The sequence below is a fragment of the Histomonas meleagridis genome, assembly GCF_020186115.1.
Source record: "Histomonas meleagridis strain 2922-C6/04-10x chromosome Unknown scaffold_61, whole genome shotgun sequence".
Lineage (NCBI taxonomy): Eukaryota > Parabasalia > Tritrichomonadida > Dientamoebidae > Histomonas > Histomonas meleagridis.
Window position 1 is genome coordinate 319,505 of NW_027150931.1, and position 19,100 is coordinate 338,604.

Consider the following 19,100-nt stretch of genomic DNA (forward strand, 5'->3'; position numbering starts at 1 on the left):
AATCCAAGAACGATGAACGATACTATTATATCATGATGGGCTTATATAAGTATATATTGCAATATACATTGAAATTCACAAATCATAATGATAATTAATAATTTCAAATCATAATATATATATATATATATATATCAGAAAATCGATTTTTTTTCATCTTTTACTAAACTAAATTTAAAGAAACATAAATAAATAAGTATATACATTATATTCAATAAAATTATTTTGACCAAATTTTGTTATTTTATTTTTTTATGAACAATCTCCGAAATTTCACAATGCTTTTTTTAGCTTTAGATTAAAAAACAGAAGTTCAATTTCAAATATACATATAGAACTAATAATGGTTAATATTAATTTATATAATTTATTTTCAGTTTTCATTTTATATTATGAGTTATACAAGATTTTCAATATCTAATATATATTTTCAATATCTAATATTTAATTAATACTACCAGAGCAAAAATTCAAAAATCTGTCTTTGCAATTTTTTATAATCTATTTGTTCTATAAATAGGATAATTCTTGAAATAATTTATTCATATTTGGAGGCTCTAACAAAGAAGAAAAAATAACTTTTTGAATTCATTTTGCGGTTATGATTACATCAAGAATTCGTTCCGATACGAGTGAGTGATACTCACGAAATTAAACAGAAAATAAAAATACTTCATACATTCCTTCAACAATACTTGCATATACTGGTTTAGATGTGGCTAATTGGGAAGTCCAGTCTTTGTATAAATGACTGTTCGTGTATCGTACACAAATTTAAATGGAAAGTGACTAAATTCAAAGGAAATTTTAAAAAAATTATTATATCTTCATAATAATCTATCAACTGTTATTATATGTTAAAATCTGAAAGGTATTGAAGACACTACAAATAATTTGATCATTTGGAGCAGCTTATATAGAATATTAATCCATTTTGAATATTTTTTTCTTTAACATTTAATTATTTTTTTGATCATTTTGTTCATTGTTTGAAAGATCTCTTTTTGTTCATTGAATACATCTTGTTCATTCATTTACTGTATTTTGATTAATCATATTTTATATGTCGCTTTATAATCCACATCTCATTTGATCATTTTTGTATAAAATCTTGTTATTTCATCTCATTTATTCATTATTTTAATCTCTTTTATTCTTTTTTATTTTAACCTATATCATAATTTTTTTTATCCTAGTTGAGCAACTGTACAAAAACCAACAGACTCAACCATCAAACCACTTTCCACTTTTTGAATTTAATCGAATTAAATATGGGATAAACCAATCAAATTCCGACTTTTTGAATACTATGAAGCATAACTTTTTAAAATATACTTTTTTATATTAGATCTCTTGTTTATGATAGGATTTCACTCTTGATAAAATTTAAAATCTTATAAGATGATAGGCTTAGAAATTCAGGCATTTGTTGGTATATAAAGGAAATATGATTTTTAGTTTCTCTAGAATAGAATCAAAATCCGCATTAACAATATTTAGAAAAAGGATTTTATATCAATTAAACAAGCCAAAAATAAAATTTCATGGAAAATTAAAATTAACATAATTTTACAAAACTTCAAAGTTTGAAAAATCAATGAAAACAACTTTTTGTGATTACGATAATAACTGCTCCGATAGAGTTTTTGAATAGTCACTTTTAAAAAAAAGTATTTGCCATTTTTTTTGCATATTTTTAGAATTTTAGGTGCTAATGAAACAGTTAAATTTGAAAGATCCTACAATATTTTCCTATTAAAACAAAATTTTCTCTGCATAGCATGTCAATTACTTGGCCGGCCAATTAATGAATCGACAGAATTAATTTAAAAAGTGTCAATACAACTTCGCTCCAAAATGGAAGTTCACTCTCAGAAACGATAACTTTTTGTTCATTAAAATCATGAGCGACGATGATTCATTTGGGTCAGATTTGGAACCTTCGTCAGAAGATTTTGATGATGGAAATGAAAGTGATGATTTTGAAGATGACGCTCCAAAAAAGAAAGCTGCAAAAGCAACTAAAGCACCTGCGAAAACAGCAAAAACAACAAAAGGGAAAACTACAGTAGCAGTTACTACAAAAGAATCAATTGCAACCACGATAAAGAAAACACCAACAAAATCATCAGGTGCACGAATTGTGACAACACCAGTTACACAATCTGCCTTGCTACAGCACGCTAGGGTGTGTGGACAAAGCAGAAGTTCACACCTTCCTCCTCTTCATCGTGTTAAAGCTTAAATACTTGATAATTCTGTTTTTTGTATAAATATAAAGCGATAGAGAAACTGAGGACTGCCCCTATTTTTGATCGTTGTTATGACCACCCCATATAAACGTCTTCCGTTCAATGGCGATCTCCTCTTCGGAAGTAAATGAGAGAATCGAAGAACTACGTCTACATAAAAAGGCAGCAATTCAGGCTCTCGACTTTGACGCCGCTGAGGAGTATGATAGACAAATTCAATTGCAATTCCAACAGATCAGAAATAATGAAATTGAAAAAATTTTCAAAGAAATAACAAAAGAACTCGCCACTGTGATTGCAAGATATCTTAAACTTGAAAACGATGTGGTTGTATATAAAGATAAAAAAGAAATTTCAATAAATAAAACTTACCAAGAACTTTTGAGAAAGACCAAAATCAAACAAGAAAAAGAATTAAAAGACTTAGAAAAATCTCATATGGCTGGTATGTTACGTGAAGCAGAACGCGAAGTTCCAGAACAAATCGATTTACTTGAAAAATCCAAAGAAGCAGCAACTGAAGGTGATTATGAACTTGCTAGAAGCCTCCTTACCAAGTCACGTGAAGTTGGTGAGGAAGAACTTGTTTCTCGGCAAAAAAAAATCCACAAAGAATTTAAAGAATCACAGCCTTTACTTATTTCACGACACCAAAAAGATATAGAGCAGATTAGTAAAGGTTATGAAGATGAGATGGAAGCCCTACAAACTGAATTTGAAGATCGTCATTCCTTGATAATTGAAAGGTTCCAAAGCGATATTTCTCTCCTACGCCAACGGGCCGAGGCAAGGATGGACACTATTGAAGCAGGAATTGAAACCAAAGAAGATGCACTTTTCGAACTTAATCAATTAATTTCTGATCGAGTCCGATCAGCTGAAATTGGACAAAAAAAGCCTACACTATCGCAGTCACTAGAACTTAGCATTCGATCACAGGCTTACAGTAATAGTCCTACAAATACAAAATATTCAACTCGTAGCTCCAAAACAATACAAATTAATGCATCAAAATATTCAACAAAAAGACAAACATCACCTAGAAACATTTCCCAAAGATTATCTAGTAGCACGTCAAAATCTACAAGAAATAATCAATTTATTTCGCCTAGATCAAACTCATCCTCAAACTCAAAAAAACAAAAATCTGTTGTTGTTCCAAAGCTAAACATGCCATTGTCTCTTTTTAGTCAGACGTATGAATAGAGAAAACAAATATTTGTTTGTAAAGATTGTAATTGAATTGATTTTAATCGTTTTCTTTCAAAAGCTAAAAGTGGAGAACGTTATGTTTAGGGCACCCCATTTGTGTAAAAGATGTTTACTCAGAAGAGGTTCTTTCCTTTGAAATGGTTTTTAAGGGCACTGAATGGCCAAACACCAAGCTTACCATCATTAGCGCATGTTGAGAAAGCATCCTTTGTAAGGCGAATTCCGAGAATAATATTATTGTGAATTCCTTCATTCTTTGTGACGGCCTTTCCTCCGAAAGCAGCAGCCTTTGAAGCAAAACCACTTGATGCTGCTCCAGAAGCCTTTTCACGAATCTCTGGAATATCAATCAATCCAAGATCAGCCCAGTCATCTCCTTCGAGAACAAAGAGACGTGGAGCGCAATCAAATCCACCACCAATCAAAGCGTTGTTGCTGATGAAGCAAAGTGAAAGTAATGGAAGACCATTGATATTATGTTGTCTAACTGGAGCATCTTCTTGACCTATTTCGCTTGTTCTGACAAACCTAATGTAAGAGTCTTGGGAAGTGAAAGCAATCCATTCACCATCTGGAGATCTTGCTGTTGCATTGCACCATCCTTGACATGAGTATGTTTGGAGTGCATAGTCTATCTTCTTACTCTTGCTTCCTGACTTCTTCATATGTTCCTTAGCTTCTTTATCATCAATTGTGAAATATGTCATATGACGATCAGTACATGAGCAAATAATATGAATATTGTCTGGCATGAAATCAACTGTTAGTGAAGTTGGATGCTTGTGATCAATTGTATAAGATTGCCACCAATTTTGGTTTGGATCATATGTGCAAACACGTAATTTCTTGGAACCTGTTGCACAAACAAACTTTGTGCCATCTGGAGACCACCTTACAAATGTAGCAGCTCTATCTAACTTGAGAAGAACTAATTGTTTTTTCCATTCTGTTTTATCTTCTGATAATTTCCAGACATAAGCATTACGATCATGGGAGCATGTAACAATTGAGTCATCAACTGTGTTCCAATCACAACTGCTAATGAGTTGAGTGTGTTCTTTGAGGGTATAAACAAGTTCTGTTGTCTTACCATTAACCTTATATATCAAAAGATCTGAGGTGTTAGGACAAAGAGCAACCATTGTTCCATCTTTGTTCCACGAGTGGCATGAAATTGGTGCGTCGCAGAAATCGAGGGAATAAGCCATAATCGAAATGTCTGTAGCGGTTGTAATAACTTTTTCAAATCAATGATAAAAAGTGACGTGGACTTTTTGGGCCGGATATGTGCCAAATTTCATAACTTTATTATCAGAAAGTTAATTGTTGATTTACTGGGCTGTGAATACACCAGTACAATATTCTTGTGTACAAGAATTGCAATGCTTGGCTTTTAATCCTTTAACTTTCCTTTTTTTAAGGATATTTCAAAGAAACTCTTAAGTTGTGCAGTAAATTGAATGATGGTGCTATTCTAATTATACTTAAAAATCCTAACCACTTAAAACATACTTCTCTTGAAGTGGCATGGAATATAATATTGTAAATTACTGCTAAAAAGTTTTATTTACAAACAATTCCTAACCAAGTTCGTTGGCACTTCGTTAAGCCCATCTGTTGAACTGGTTTAGAACATTGGTCTCTTTTTCAATGAATTTCAGGATCTGATTCAAATGTTATTGATGCAGATGGGAATTCATTGGAATCAGGAAAACTTGTTTCTGAATTACTGTGATGATGTATTTCAATTTGGCTATCGCTTAAATCTTCATATTTGACTTCAACTGTTGGGAAATCTTCTGTAAAACTGGAATAGGACAAATTTTTCATCTCTTGCTCAGGAAGATTTCCTCCAGTATCCTCATATAAGATGTTTAATGTTGGAAATTCTTCACTTTTTGGTGAATCGATATTAATAATTCTATTTGCATATCCTTGGCCAAAATTGTCACCAGGTGAGTCCTCGTATGTTAGGTGTACTGTAGGGATCGCATATGGCTTGGGAACGTCGGGTGTCAAATTGACATTTCCATCCATACTTTCTTCCTTGTCGAAAGGCCAATCAGTTACATTCTTCACTTTCCTTGTCCTTCGTCTGTGCATTACAATGAAAATAGAAATAACTGAAACGACGACAACGAAAGCAGATATTCCAATCAAAATAAATCTTTTTGTGTCAGGGGGTTTGTCAATCCGTGACCCATGTAGAACACTGAACTCTTTTGAATGAACATAATCTTTGATGAAAATGCCGTTGTAATTCAGCTCGGATATGAATTTCAATCCAAGCCCACTTTCAGGGCCTAAATGATTTCCGTTTCCAACAATGAAAGCACTGTTGTTTTCATGTATGATAAGCTTGGTGGAAGAGAAAATAGGCTGTGCATTGTAATCTCCATAAAAAATGATAATTGGATTGTTCGGACTGAAACTATATTTCAGCTCATATTTATTGTTTCCAGGCGCTCCGTTGAAGTAGCAATATGTTTGATCGCCTTTTGATTTTAAATAAATGGAATCTCGAAGGGAATTAGACAAATAAATCTTTTTGCAAAATTTTGGGAAGGAAGCAACACCGAATGATATTGTGTTTGCCCTTGGTTTATCATTTTTGACTATGAAAAGCCCTTCTTCATTTCCAAACCAAAATCCTCCGATATTATCGTTCATTGTGAACGTCCCTCGATGATAATATGACTCTTGCATTTTAGTGTATGTTTCAATTATAGTATTAGCGAAAGAATTTAAGAGAATAGCTGTTTTTGTTTTTGAAATATTGATACAGAGTGCTTCTTTTTTGTCAAGATTGAATGTAAATATTTGAGCTGCCTTCGTTAAGTTAGGAGAATATGTGCATTTTGGAAGAGAATTTGCAATGACAAAAAGAAGAAACATTTTGGAACCACGAAACGATATTGTAAACTATGCAAAACCTGCAGTTGAGGTTGTAAACTTAATTTCAACAATAAAATGCAAATACTACAATTTATTAGCAAAATATTAGGAAATATAAATATTATAATATATTATATAAGAAATTTAATATTGACTTATAAATAAATATTATTCAAATATTTATATAATGCAATAAATATATTTTTTCTCTAATTTTTTTCAGAAATATTGAAATAAAATTAGATGAATTAAGAACAAAGATTCTGTCTTTTTGTAATAAACTTCAAATGACAAAAATGGTGCAAAGTGACATGAAGTAATTCATTTTTCTTGTTCATCTAACAAAGGGAAACTGATAGCAATTTATAATAGAAATCAAATAATATCATGCATTAGTCAAAAAAAATTCAATGTTATAGTTTCACAAATAAGATGCTTAAGAAAAAATATATTTGCTTAATTCTAACAATTAAAGTTTCAATAATATAATAGCTAGAAAAAAGTGATTGGTATAATTTCAAGATATCAATGATATTACCAAAAATAAGGCAAATGTAAAAGGTACATCATAAATTGTTATATGTTGAAAAGATATTTTGATGTTTGCAGTCGTAAACAATCGAAACCATACGCCCCAAAATGGTCTTCTTATAGAAACACTTTGTCAAATCCTTCCATAGCGCATTAACTTGAAGCAATTTCTTCTGTTACATTTTTTTGTATTGATTTTCGTCACTTATAGACGTGTAAAATGAGCGTTTTCTAGAATTAACCACTATGTAAATATATTTAATTTAGAATTAATTACTTGATAATATTTAATTATATTGATTTTGATATGAAATTTGGAAGTTATCATTTTATTAGAGTTTTATTTTTAAAAGTGAAGGAATTCACATTGTTAATAATAACAAAGATAGACGAAAATAGTATACATTAGTATACAATGTAATAAATAATTCGCGAAATATATTGAAAAATTAAAATTTAGAAATGAGTTTTTATTGGGTAATTTGAATTAGCATAACTTAGAAAATCAAAAAAGACATTAAGAAAAGCATGACTAATCCAGACATTAATGACTTTAATTTTAAACCATTGGATGGAGTTGAAACACTTGTAGTTGCAGTACGTGTTACAGATTTGGTAGATGTTGCAGATTTGGTAGATGTTACAGATTCGGTAGATGTTGCAGATGTTGGAGTTGTTGTAGGAGAATTAGGAGATGTACTAGATGTAGGGGTTACCGGAGTTGTAGGAATTACTGAAATATTAAATAAGGGACTTGTCTTGAATGAAGGTCTCAGATTTTTAGGAAGTTTTTCTAAATCAATGAATTTTTGATTTTCTTTTGTAGCATATAATGAAATATTAACTTGAACAGTCTTATTTGTGCCAATTGTCCAATTACCCTGAGGTTCAATAATAAGGGATGCATTTCTTTCTTTATTGTTTGTAGCATAAAAGAAAGTATTGAAATAATCTTCAAATTTATAATTTGCTAACATATAAAAAGTTTCATCAAAATATAACGAAAATGGAGGAAGTTGTGTAACATTATCTTCAATTTTCAAAACAATAGTTTGGTTTTCAAATACATAAGGAGATATTATAAGATTAACACCTGCGGGTAATGTTACATTATCAACAGTAGTTTTATTTTGTCCTAAAACAATGGTATTATTATGTGGCTTGTAAAATTTATTTGTAGCTGTAAAATTAGTATTATTTAATATTTTCATATTTGATGAAATAAGATTATTTGCTGTAAATTGTCCATATGCTTCTTTTTGAATTTCAATTGTGTTATATGTGACATTTCCCTGGAATGTCGGCTTAACATCTTTTTGGAAGCTAAGAATAGGGATTGCTGTTGAAAGATTAGTTGTGTTAGATTTAATACTTAAATTAAAGCCAGATGATAATTGATCATTAAATTGATATATTTGATTTGAACAATTTGTTAAATCAAGAACAAAAGTTGATAAATTGGATTGGACGAAAATATAATTATAATTCCCAGCAAGTTGAGACATTGAAACATTAGGACCAGCAGGAAATTCATTTTTATAATTAGATGTAGCATTAGCTTTTGCCCAAGTAAGATATTGATGAAGACGTTCATCGATTTTTGTACTATTTTTCTCTTTTTCAATTTGTTGAATGTAAGCATAATCGTTATTTATATACCCAGAAGGCAGTTGAGAAGCATTACGCCCTGGCAATATATAAGCTTTTGAAATGCTATAAATTGTTTCTACCAAAAGAAAGAACATACAAATAAGTGAAATCAATCTCACACAAAATGTGTCTCCATTCAAAATCCTGTTGGGGACAGCATTTTAAACAAGACCCAAAAAGCAATCAAAGGTCTTCCATTCTGAATTGGGGAAACGCCAAAGAGGACATGTCCACCACAGTGCATCCCTTAAGGGGACTGATCTCGATATAATAAAAACGTTATTAGTATATTTTTACTCTTTTTGTTCAATGCTCTTAAAGAACTCATCCCATGAACCATATTCAACTCCGTCACTGTCAACCAGATAATTACCGTTGGTGTCCACAGCAATTCGATTGTATACATTTTTCCCATTCAGAGTGAAACAGTTCATTTCCATTAAGTCGATGTTGAATTTAGATGTCATCAGTTCATCGATGTCTGGAAATACCAAAGAATCTTTCAACTTCTCGGGACACTTCAGGAATTGCCCGAGCTTTCTGATGGCGGTGCTGCTTGGACCAAACATCGCCATAAACGCACAGAATTGCGTGAACTCTGTCTCAGGTTGAGTTTCGGGATCAAATATAAAAGCAAGAGCTTCTCGCGCATTGGATTCGATTTGGTTTGGAAGACGAAGCTTCTCAGCAAGCTTTCGGATGAAATGTGTCGTATTGACAACACACTTATTTGGATAAATATGTCGCCAAAAAGATAAGCAATCCTTCCAAAACTCACTGACTTCGTCAGAAGAAAGGCCACCACCAAGTTTAAAGGGAGGATTTTCGGTGATGTTCATCATATTATAAAATTTCATATACTCATCCATGGCTTCGTTAAGATTGTCATTCATGTATTTACGAAATGATTCAACCTCATGAATCCCATTTAACCAGCTGTTACGAACAATCTCGCGATTATCAATGACGGCAGGACGTTTGGATCGTGGTTTCTTGGATCGTTTCCTCTTCTTTTCTTCCTGGATAGGAGAGTTTTTTTCATCATTGCTACTGTATTCTTCACTTTTTTCTTCTTCTTTGATTTCATTTTCAACAGATTCTTTTTCTTCGTCATTTTCTTCCTTTTCGCGCTCTTCCTTATCTTTCATTTCTTTTTCTAATTCTTGTCGTTGTTTTAATTGAGTTTCATAAATTTGATTATTCTTTTCTGTTCTTTCAAGAAGTCTTTCGGTGGTTTTGAGTCTTTTTTCTCCTTCATCTGAGTCCTCAATCTTAATGATATGGTTAACTTTGGTGATTTTTTTGATTTTTGCTTTCCATAGATCTATTTGGTTCTTATCAATTAAATAAATATCTTCTCCTTCGGTAAATTGGTGGTCAGCTGGTGGCAGCTCGAATATTGGTTCCATTAATGTGAAGTTAACAAACAAAGACCAAAGGGGAACTTCATCCGAATTTGTAAACAATTCAAATAATTGAGAAAAATAAAATATGTCTTATATTTCTTTTCAATGAAAATATGCTGTACAAAATATCATTTGTGTTGATATTCGGTCACGTGAGTATTCAAACATACACAAGGTATATTAACAGACAGATTACCGAAAAAAAACCATGTTAAAACAATTTAGAATGTTTTTATGGAGGCGTATGAATTAAAAATCAATCTGTTTCTTTTTGAAATATCAAATGAGTGTCGCTTGGTTTCATTTTTTTGAACATTAAATTTTGTTTTTTAGACAACTACAAATTTCTTTTAATAGGTTTTATGCTTTGAACCTTAGTTTTTATTCTTGATTCGGTTATAAATTTCTTTTACTTGATAATGTGTTACGGGATCAACTTGAAGTGCTTTGATAACTCCATCAGGGCTTATAGTGTCTGCTCTTTCTGAGAGTTTTAGAGACATCTCTGTTAGGTTCTTGATGTATTCTATAACAACTTTTGTAACTTCATTGATTGTTTCATCGTATTGTAAGGTATCACCACCGCATGTGAAAATTATGTTAGAAATAACATCTTTCAGCTGAAAATCAGTTGGTTCAACCATTCAATGGCACTTTTATTTTTAAACGTACTCAAAAATTTAATTTCATGTTTCAACCAAATTGGTATCCTACTACATCAAATAAATTAGATAACATTGTTCCAACAGAGGTTATAGATTGGGAAACAGTTTCTTCTATTGATCCTGAATTAATTAAAAAAACTGGTGATTTAACTATTCTTAAACCATTTCTTTCAAAATTTGTAGGAACCAATTTAACTATGTATGATTCATTAATTTTAAGTCATCCGCTTGCAGTTCGTTTATGTTGTATTCTCCAAATTTCTTTACAATATATGAGTGATGTCCAACAACAACTTCAATCTCAAGTTGAAGAAAAAGAAAAAGAGATTACTAAAGTCACATTGATTGCTAAAAAATATAAGCAAGCATATCAAAAAGCAGATTTGATTCTTAAAAAAAGAATGAAACCATTTGAAAAATGTCCAATTTGTCTGAAAAAGTTTGAGAATTTTGATTTTTTGGATAATCACATTAAAAGAAGACATCCTGAGCATCAAGATGAATGGCTTTCTATACGAAACAAAAGGCCAGGGTTAAAACTTAATTCATATAATGGTGAATCATCACATGAAAATGTTGATATACAAGCACTAATTACTAAAATTACTGAATTACAAAACACAATTCGGAAAGACCGTCAAACAAATCAAAATAAAGTCACAAAGAATCTACAAAAGAAACTAATAAAGAAACAAGAAGAATTAATGAAAACAGAAGACTTAGAAAGTGCTAAATCAATATCACGTAGAGAAAATATGAACAATTTGTTAAACACAGCAGTTGAAGAACTTAATTCTTCTTGGATAGAATATCACAAACATAAATCACCAAAAGGAAAAGCAAATAAAAATAATGAAATATTTAAGCAAAATAAGAATTTGATACAAATTAAAGATTCTGAATTTAAAGAAATTCCAATAATTGAACGAATTGAAGAAAATCAAGAAACATCTGATGAAAGTTTCCATTTCGTGTCATATGATAATTCACAAAAATTTGATGATGAAACAAAATCAAAGACTTCAGATAATAAATACATTCAAAAATATTCTTCATTAAATTATACAAAAACTATTAATGAAGAAGCAAATTTAATACCAACTCATACAGAAAGTATTTCATCACAAAGAAATGAAGCAAAAACAGAACAAAATAATAATGAAAAAATGAGCATTTTGATTGAAGGCGATTCATCACTTAAAATAAACATAAATAATACAAACCAAAGCGCAGAAGAAGAAATAAATGAAACTCAAAATATAGAAGAACAAACAAACAAAAACACAGAAGAAAAAACAAACGAAAATGAATGCACAGAAGAAGAAATAAATGAAGATGAAAGTACAGAAGAAGAAACAAGTGAAAATGAAAGTATTGAAGAAGAAGAAGAAGAAGAAGAAACGAGTGAAAGTAAAAGTCAAATTTCATCAAATACAAAAGAAGAAAAAACAAAATTAAAATCTTTTCAGCATAATCCATCAAATCAAGAAAATAGTTATGCGAATTCAATATTAGTACCAAAAAGTATTAACAAATCGGAAACTGATAATCCAAAAACAAAGGAAACCATGAAACTTCTGAAGCACGCAAAGAAATTCATTCAATCAATTAATCAGAATGAGCATAATTTTTCAAGCACAATTATTAATGACAAAATGAAATTAATACGGAATTTAGTGCAACAAAAAGCAAAAGAATTTAACCAAAACATTAATTTAGATAAAGTTAAACATATTCAAATGAATGAATTTAATGGAAATGCAAAAGAATATCAATCAATGTATAATAAAGTTCGTAAACAAATTAATAGTAACAATGAAACGATTAAATACCAAATTGATACTATTTCTCCAATTTTAAGAAATGTAAAAATTCCATTTGTTTCTGATGAAATAAGTATCAACACTAAAATCGAATCTGATAATTCTAATAAAACATCTGATTCGGATACATTTTATTCACCGAATGAAGAAAATAACGAAAAGTTGAGTAAAGAATCAAAAATTTCATATATCTCAAGTAAAGAAGAAAAACATAATAAAAATAAAGAGGAAAATGAAAATGATTTTTATGAAATAGAAAAAGAATTTAAAAAATCTAAAATTAACATTCCAAAAGAACAAAGTACAGATTATATTTTCATGATCGAATCTTCGCCTACATTTGCTGGAGTTAATAATATCGGATTCAGAAAGCCATCAGAAAATACATATCGAAGAAGTAAATTAAAGAAAAAGCGAAATGCGCAAAACACATTTGCTGACTCTGGACTACTAATTGTCGAAGAATTTGAAGAGTTTAACAGAGGAACATCATCCGAAGCACAAGATTCCTGTCGAATAGAAGAATGCAAATAAATACCTGAAATATTATGTTTTAAATAAATAAATAAATGCGATAAATTTTGTTACTCTTCTTACTGTAAAATGTTTAAAAAGGTTTTAACCAAACCTTGATGTGATACTGTTCAATATTCAGATTAAAATCATCTCCATCATCCTCGAACATATCGAAATTGGTACTTAAATCTCTGTCCATTGCATTTCTTCGAAGGAGCTGATGATGGTAAATTTAAGTGCTTCAATATGCTGTGTGTATTCAACGAATATTTGTCCTTTTGGTCATCTACTAATATTATTAATTTCCATAAATTGCTCTTACATTACACTCAAATAACAATAATGTGCGTGATATCAACTTTATGATTCTTCTCATTGTTCCCATTTAATATTTGGAATAGAAAATGTTATTATATACATTAAAGCAAAAAGATTTTACACATATAAAAACAATATTTAATACAAACAATAATTTTTATTCCGAGTTTCTAAACAATTTTCCTGTGTTATAATCCCAAAGCGAATTATTATTATACGACAAGAAAACGTTTCGGATTTCATTTGTTTCCACGTTTTCGAACATTTTTATTTGTTTTCTATCGCAAATTTTTCTATTTTTCATTAAATCGTTTGTTGAATTACTTCTTTTGACTTTATTTTCGTTTAATTTCATTTTATTTTTCGAATACATTTCGAATGGGCCGAACAATTTCACGTTATTTGCGAGTTTCCCATTTTGTTCATTACTTTTCGTTATATCGATTGTTATATCCTGAATTAAAGGAATTTCTTTCAGTATATTTCCAAATTCTTCTTCGTCTTCAATTTCATTATTATCATTATTTACATTTATATTATTATTTATTTCTTTTTTCGGTAATTTCTTTTTGTTTGATTTTTGTTGTTTTATTTTATTATTTTGTTTATGTCTTTTTTGGATATGTAAAACATTTCTTTTACTTTTGTTGTTGTTATTATTATTATTCTCAATGTTTTTATTTGTTGTTTCTTTCGTATTCATTTCATTCGACGTATCGTTCGTTGTTACATTTGATGTCAAATTTGATGCGTCGGTTATTTGCTGAGTTTCTTTATTTTTTTGTTCATTTAATTGTTTTTCTTGAACTGTTTTTGTTCTCCTTTGAAGTGTTCTAATTCTTTGTTGCGGAGTTCTTTTAATTTTTAATGGCATTACAGAGTATTCACCTTTTTTATATTTATTATCGACTATTTCATTTCTTTTTTCGTTTTTTTCATTATTTTTATTATTATTTTTATCATTAAATTTTTTGATTTCAAATTTTGGTTTTAATTTTTTGATTTTCTTTTCATTTTCTTCTTCTTCTTCATTAACATATTCATATTCATAATCATATTCATATTCTTCTTCTTCTTCATCGACATATTCTTCTTCTTCTTCTTCATTAAATGGCTCTAATTTCGTCGGCAGATACAAACTACTGAAACTTGAAGTTCGCGACAATTTAATGTTTTGCATTATATTGTCAACGATTTCGATTGACTTTAATGAATTCGTTTTATTTTTGATTTTATGATTTTCGTTATGTATCAGTTTCTTGTTTTGTTTTATTAACTTTTTACTTGTTCCAAGTGAATTAATTTTGTTTATTTCTTTGATTCGTTTCATTAATTTCATTTCCATATTTCTCGATTTGAAGATTTTATTGTTCGGCATTATCTTCTTCAACGCGTTTTCTGTTTTCTTTTGAAGTTTTGTTAATTTATTATTATGAAAACTCTTCTTCTTCTTCTTATTATTATTATCAATGATATCATTTGAACTATTTTCATCCAAATTATTTACATTTTCATTGTCGATGTTATAACTTAAACTGTTTTCATCCAAATTATTTACATTTTCATCATTTAAGTTATTTAATGATGAAACATTTTCATTATCAATAACATAATTTAAGTTGTTGTTAATGACATTGATGTTACTGTCGTTGCTTTGCGTTATTATGGAGTCGGAGAATGCATTTGCGTCTTTCCCAAGTTCAAATGTATTAACTGAAGTTTTCGTCGATTTACTTTTGATCAGCAAAGTTGAGTTATGTTCGAGTTGATCAGTTTTTTTAATATATTTCAAACTTTTCGAGAGTTTAATTTTGTTAATTTTATTATTTTCATCATTTTCATTAATGTTTTCCGTCAACTTAAAATGATCTTTTGTTAATTCATATTTCTTACTTTGATCATAATGAAAGTTTGGTTGCCATTTAGGTAAATTAATTAAACCATTTTCATTTAATAGTCCGACTTCTAATAACAAATCCTTTAATGCGTTAAAATCATTTTTTTGGAATTGTTCTTTAATCACTGATTGATATTGATCACTTAAATTATCATTTTTCATTTGTTGTTGATTTTGATTATTTGAATTTTCCGATTTTTCTTCATCGACTTCTTCAATTATTTCTTCTTCATAAGTATTATTACTTGAATCAAATGATTCTTCTGATATCACTGGTAATAATTCATCTAATGATAATTGGCTCTTAAACAAGGCTAAGACATCTGTAGGACGTGGTGATGCAGGTCTTAAGTTTCCATCAAATTTCGGAAGTTTCGTTAAACCTTCGAATGAAAACTTATGATTGATGTTCATGTTTTCGGGTGTTTCATTTAATGTTTGATTAGTTGTCTTCCATTGATTTAGTGTTTCAACTCTTTCTTGATTAATTTGTTGTTTAAGTTCTTCTGGTGTATATGAAGGAGAATTTTGTACCAATTTTAATATTGGATTATCATCATCATCATCATTTTCATTTTCATTATTATTATTTTTAGAATCAGTGTCAAGTTCTGATAATGTTTTTAATGATGGCGTGTTATTAATTAATTCTTTGATATCAGAGTTTTTCGATTTAAAGATATCAAAGTTATCATTCGACTTAAATTTCGGTATGAAAATTTCTTCTAAATATTCATCGATTTGTTCTTCTTCTTCGAAATTAGTTTTACTTTTACTTTTAGTTTGACTTTTGTTATTATTATTATTATTTTTATTGTTTTGTTTGTTAGTGATTTTATCAAATAATATGTTTTCCCAATGTTTATATTGCTTTTGATCAAATGAATTCGTCGATTTAATTTTAGAAATGTTTTTTAACTTATCGAAATATCGCTTTGTATATTTATCAGCATTAAAGAATCGTCGGCCATTTGCGCCGATTGATATTCCTTGTGTTGTTAATGTGATAATTGGTAATCCGATTAATTCATCATCTTGAATTAGATAAGATTTATTATGTTTATTCCTTTTTGTATATAAATCATTTAATGACTTTTGAAGTAAATAATTTGCTTCTTCTGAATTAGAACTATTTTGACTTAGTTTCGAAAGTCGTTTTAATAATTCGATTGTTAATTTTGAAGTGTTTTGATTTCCATATTCGAAATTAATATCATTTTGTTTGATGAAAGTCTTACGTTGTCCAATAGGTTTAATAGCTTCTAAATTATTTGGTAAGTTTAATATTAAATTGTTTTTCTCTGAATATGATTTCTTAATTTTAGGTTTAGGTTTTGATATTTGATAATTTTTAATATTAAAATTAAATAAATTTCGTAAATATTCTTCTTCATTCATATAATTCTTTGTTTTATTATTATTTTTCGTGGTATTTTTTTGTTTATGTGAATTCTTTTGTGTTATTTCTTCATTAATGTTAAAATTGGTAATGATTTCTTGATTATGTTCAAGTGTTTCATTAAAATTTATTGGATTTCGTGTTGTTGAAGGTTCACTTTCTGATTTTTGTTGACTTTTTACATCATCATTTTGAATTTTTAGGATTTTTTTTATTGATTTATTTAAAACCGGTTTCTGTACTTTACGTTTTACGTTTTTCTTTTCTTTTTTATTTTGTGAAAAAATATTTTTATCATTTTCTTCTAAAATTTTGGAAATTATTTCATTTTGTTCTTCATCTTCTTTTGATTCCGAATTATTATTATTATTAGTTTCATCATTATTATTTAAAATATTCTCATTTTTATTTTCTTTATCGAAATTATTTTCATTTGTTTCTTTTTTATTAATATTTTCTTTATCGAAATTATTTTCATTATTAATTTCATTTAATTTTTTCCGAGTTAAATTCGGCCAATCAAATAATCGAAGGTTTTTATCAATCGACACAATTAACATTATTCTCGAATGATATATAAAAGACACCGAATGCTCAAATGAATGTTTTGGTAATTCACACGAATACATAATAATTCCAGTTAAACAATCGATTACTTTAAATGTATCATCGATAGCCAACGAACAAACAATACCATCGATATCTAAAGAATCATAAATTTTATTACATTCGATTGAATTTTTTAAATCTTTACAAGAAATAATTTTAGTGATTGAAGTATTATGTAATCTTAAAGTTTGTACTTCTTTAACTTTAAAATTTTCATCATTAAAATTCATTTTATATATAATACCTTTACCTGATTCCATTCCAACAATAATTAAATCATTTGTAGCTAACGTAAAACAAATTGCATTTTCATATTCATCGAATTCTATTTTATAAATTATTTTTAATAAATTTTCAGATGGTTTATAAAAATAAAGACTTTCATTATTTAATGTTACTAATATATCTTTAGGTTTAAGTTGTATCATTTGGATTATGTTCTTTTGTGGTAATTTCCACGATGTTATAAAGTTATAACATATCGGACAATATATAGTAAATCCGCCCATTTTATTTGTGTCGAATAATAAATAATGTGTTTCAGGACTGTTTTGGCAATATGGATGTCGCGTAGTTAAGAAATCAGTGCCTAAACATATCGATGTTATTAAGTTATTTTTATCCGATTCGGTCATTATATATAACTTTTCTGTTTCTAAATTAAACATTTTAATGTCTCCATTCTCATAACCAAAATATAAATGTTCATCTTCAAAATGAACCGATGTAATCGTAGATGGTATAATTTGATATGTCGTTGGATTTGTGATTGACATTGTATCAATATCAAATGTTTTTCCTTCTTTACCATCTGGATAAAACATATGTAATATGTTATTTATACATAAAGCAAAGATCCGATCATGACAATCAACACATAAAAATTTAACAATATCACAACAAATGGCTAATTCACGTGGTGCATATAAACATTCATACATTTTTAATGAGTTGTTTTGGCTCTGAAAAAGCCACTCTTTCGAGCGACGGTTTGTATACAAAAGTTGGGTTTTGATCGGCGCATCATTGTCTTGATGTTCGGATGGATCAATGAGATTTATATCTAAAAATCCTAATAAACTCCCCGTTAATATGTTATAACGACGAATAATCTTTTCGTTGGATAGGGAAAAAAAAGATAAGTTATCAACTTCAAGAAGAATTGGGCCAATGTGTTGTTGTTGCTTAATTATGTTAACATTGTTGGCTTTGGAATCATATATACGCCATAGTTTAACAGTGCCATCAGAAGAACTTGTAAGTAGTAATAAATTTTCATTTGAAAAGCGAACTGAGGTAATGGCTGATGAATGTTTGGTATCAAAACGTAATAGAAGCTGTCCTGTATCAATGGAAAAAACAAAGATTTCCGTTCCTGATGAACCGAGAATTTTATGTTGTTGTTCAATAATTGTCATGTGTTGAACCCATTGACCACTTTCATGATTAGTCCAAACAGGCGTCCATTCACAAGATGGGCCTGTAACTGGTACTGTGATTTTTAATTTTAAGGCACGAATCCATCCAAATTGACCTGATACATATAATATTTGTTTTTCAAATGAATAAACCATAGATAAAACAATAATGGATGTGTCAACAGTGAGTGATTTAATTGGTTTTAAATCTTCATCAAATCCACAAATAAATCTTCGATTTTTCAAGATTAAAAATAACGTTTGATTTGGAAGGGCTGGATGTTGAATTGGAATTCCAATTGAAGCGGTACTGTTTTTAACATAATTGATTTCTTTTAAGCATTGCTGTGAAATAAAATCAAATAATCGAAGCTTAACTCCATCATGTGTCAACAAATAAGATTTGTCATTAAATGAAGAAGTCATCCATAATTGTATTGGATATGGATGCTTAAAATTATTTGTAAGTACAAAAAAAGCATCCATTTTGATTGGAAATCATTTCATGT

General features: G+C 29.0%; 6 protein-coding genes across 6 annotated transcripts; 2 read left to right on the plus strand and 4 right to left on the minus strand.

Moving 5' to 3' along the window:
• Positions 1–1,903: 1,903 nt before the first annotated feature.
• Positions 1,904–2,245, plus strand: GO595_010142 (uncharacterized protein; the record flags this gene model as incomplete). The annotated part of the gene is made up of 1 exon (XM_067912788.1): positions 1,904–2,245. The coding sequence occupies one exon, from the start codon at positions 1,904–1,906 to the stop codon at positions 2,243–2,245; it is 342 nt and encodes a 113-aa protein (XP_067768880.1).
• A 109-nt stretch (positions 2,246–2,354) lies between these two features.
• Positions 2,355–3,458, plus strand: GO595_010143 (uncharacterized protein; the record flags this gene model as incomplete). Its single annotated transcript, XM_067912789.1, has 1 exon — positions 2,355–3,458. The coding sequence occupies one exon, from the start codon at positions 2,355–2,357 to the stop codon at positions 3,456–3,458; it is 1,104 nt and encodes a 367-aa protein (XP_067768881.1).
• A 119-nt stretch (positions 3,459–3,577) lies between these two features.
• GO595_010144 (actin-related protein 2/3 complex, subunit 1) lies at positions 3,578–4,672 on the minus strand (the record flags this gene model as incomplete). The annotated part of the gene is made up of 1 exon (XM_067912790.1): positions 3,578–4,672. One exon carries the CDS (start codon positions 4,670–4,672, stop codon positions 3,578–3,580), a length of 1,095 nt encoding a protein of 364 aa, XP_067768882.1.
• A 439-nt stretch (positions 4,673–5,111) lies between these two features.
• GO595_010145 (uncharacterized protein) lies at positions 5,112–6,359 on the minus strand (the record flags this gene model as incomplete). Its single annotated transcript, XM_067912792.1, has 1 exon — positions 5,112–6,359. The coding sequence occupies one exon, from the start codon at positions 6,357–6,359 to the stop codon at positions 5,112–5,114; it is 1,248 nt and encodes a 415-aa protein (XP_067768883.1).
• Positions 6,360–7,387: 1,028 nt separating this feature from the next.
• GO595_010146 (uncharacterized protein) lies at positions 7,388–8,635 on the minus strand (the record flags this gene model as incomplete). The annotated part of the gene is made up of 1 exon (XM_067912793.1): positions 7,388–8,635. One exon carries the CDS (start codon positions 8,633–8,635, stop codon positions 7,388–7,390), a length of 1,248 nt encoding a protein of 415 aa, XP_067768884.1.
• Positions 8,636–8,833: 198 nt separating this feature from the next.
• Positions 8,834–9,949, minus strand: GO595_010147 (39 kDa initiator binding protein; the record flags this gene model as incomplete). The annotated part of the gene is made up of 1 exon (XM_067912794.1): positions 8,834–9,949. One exon carries the CDS (start codon positions 9,947–9,949, stop codon positions 8,834–8,836), a length of 1,116 nt encoding a protein of 371 aa, XP_067768885.1.
• Positions 9,950–19,100: the final 9,151 nt, after the last annotated feature.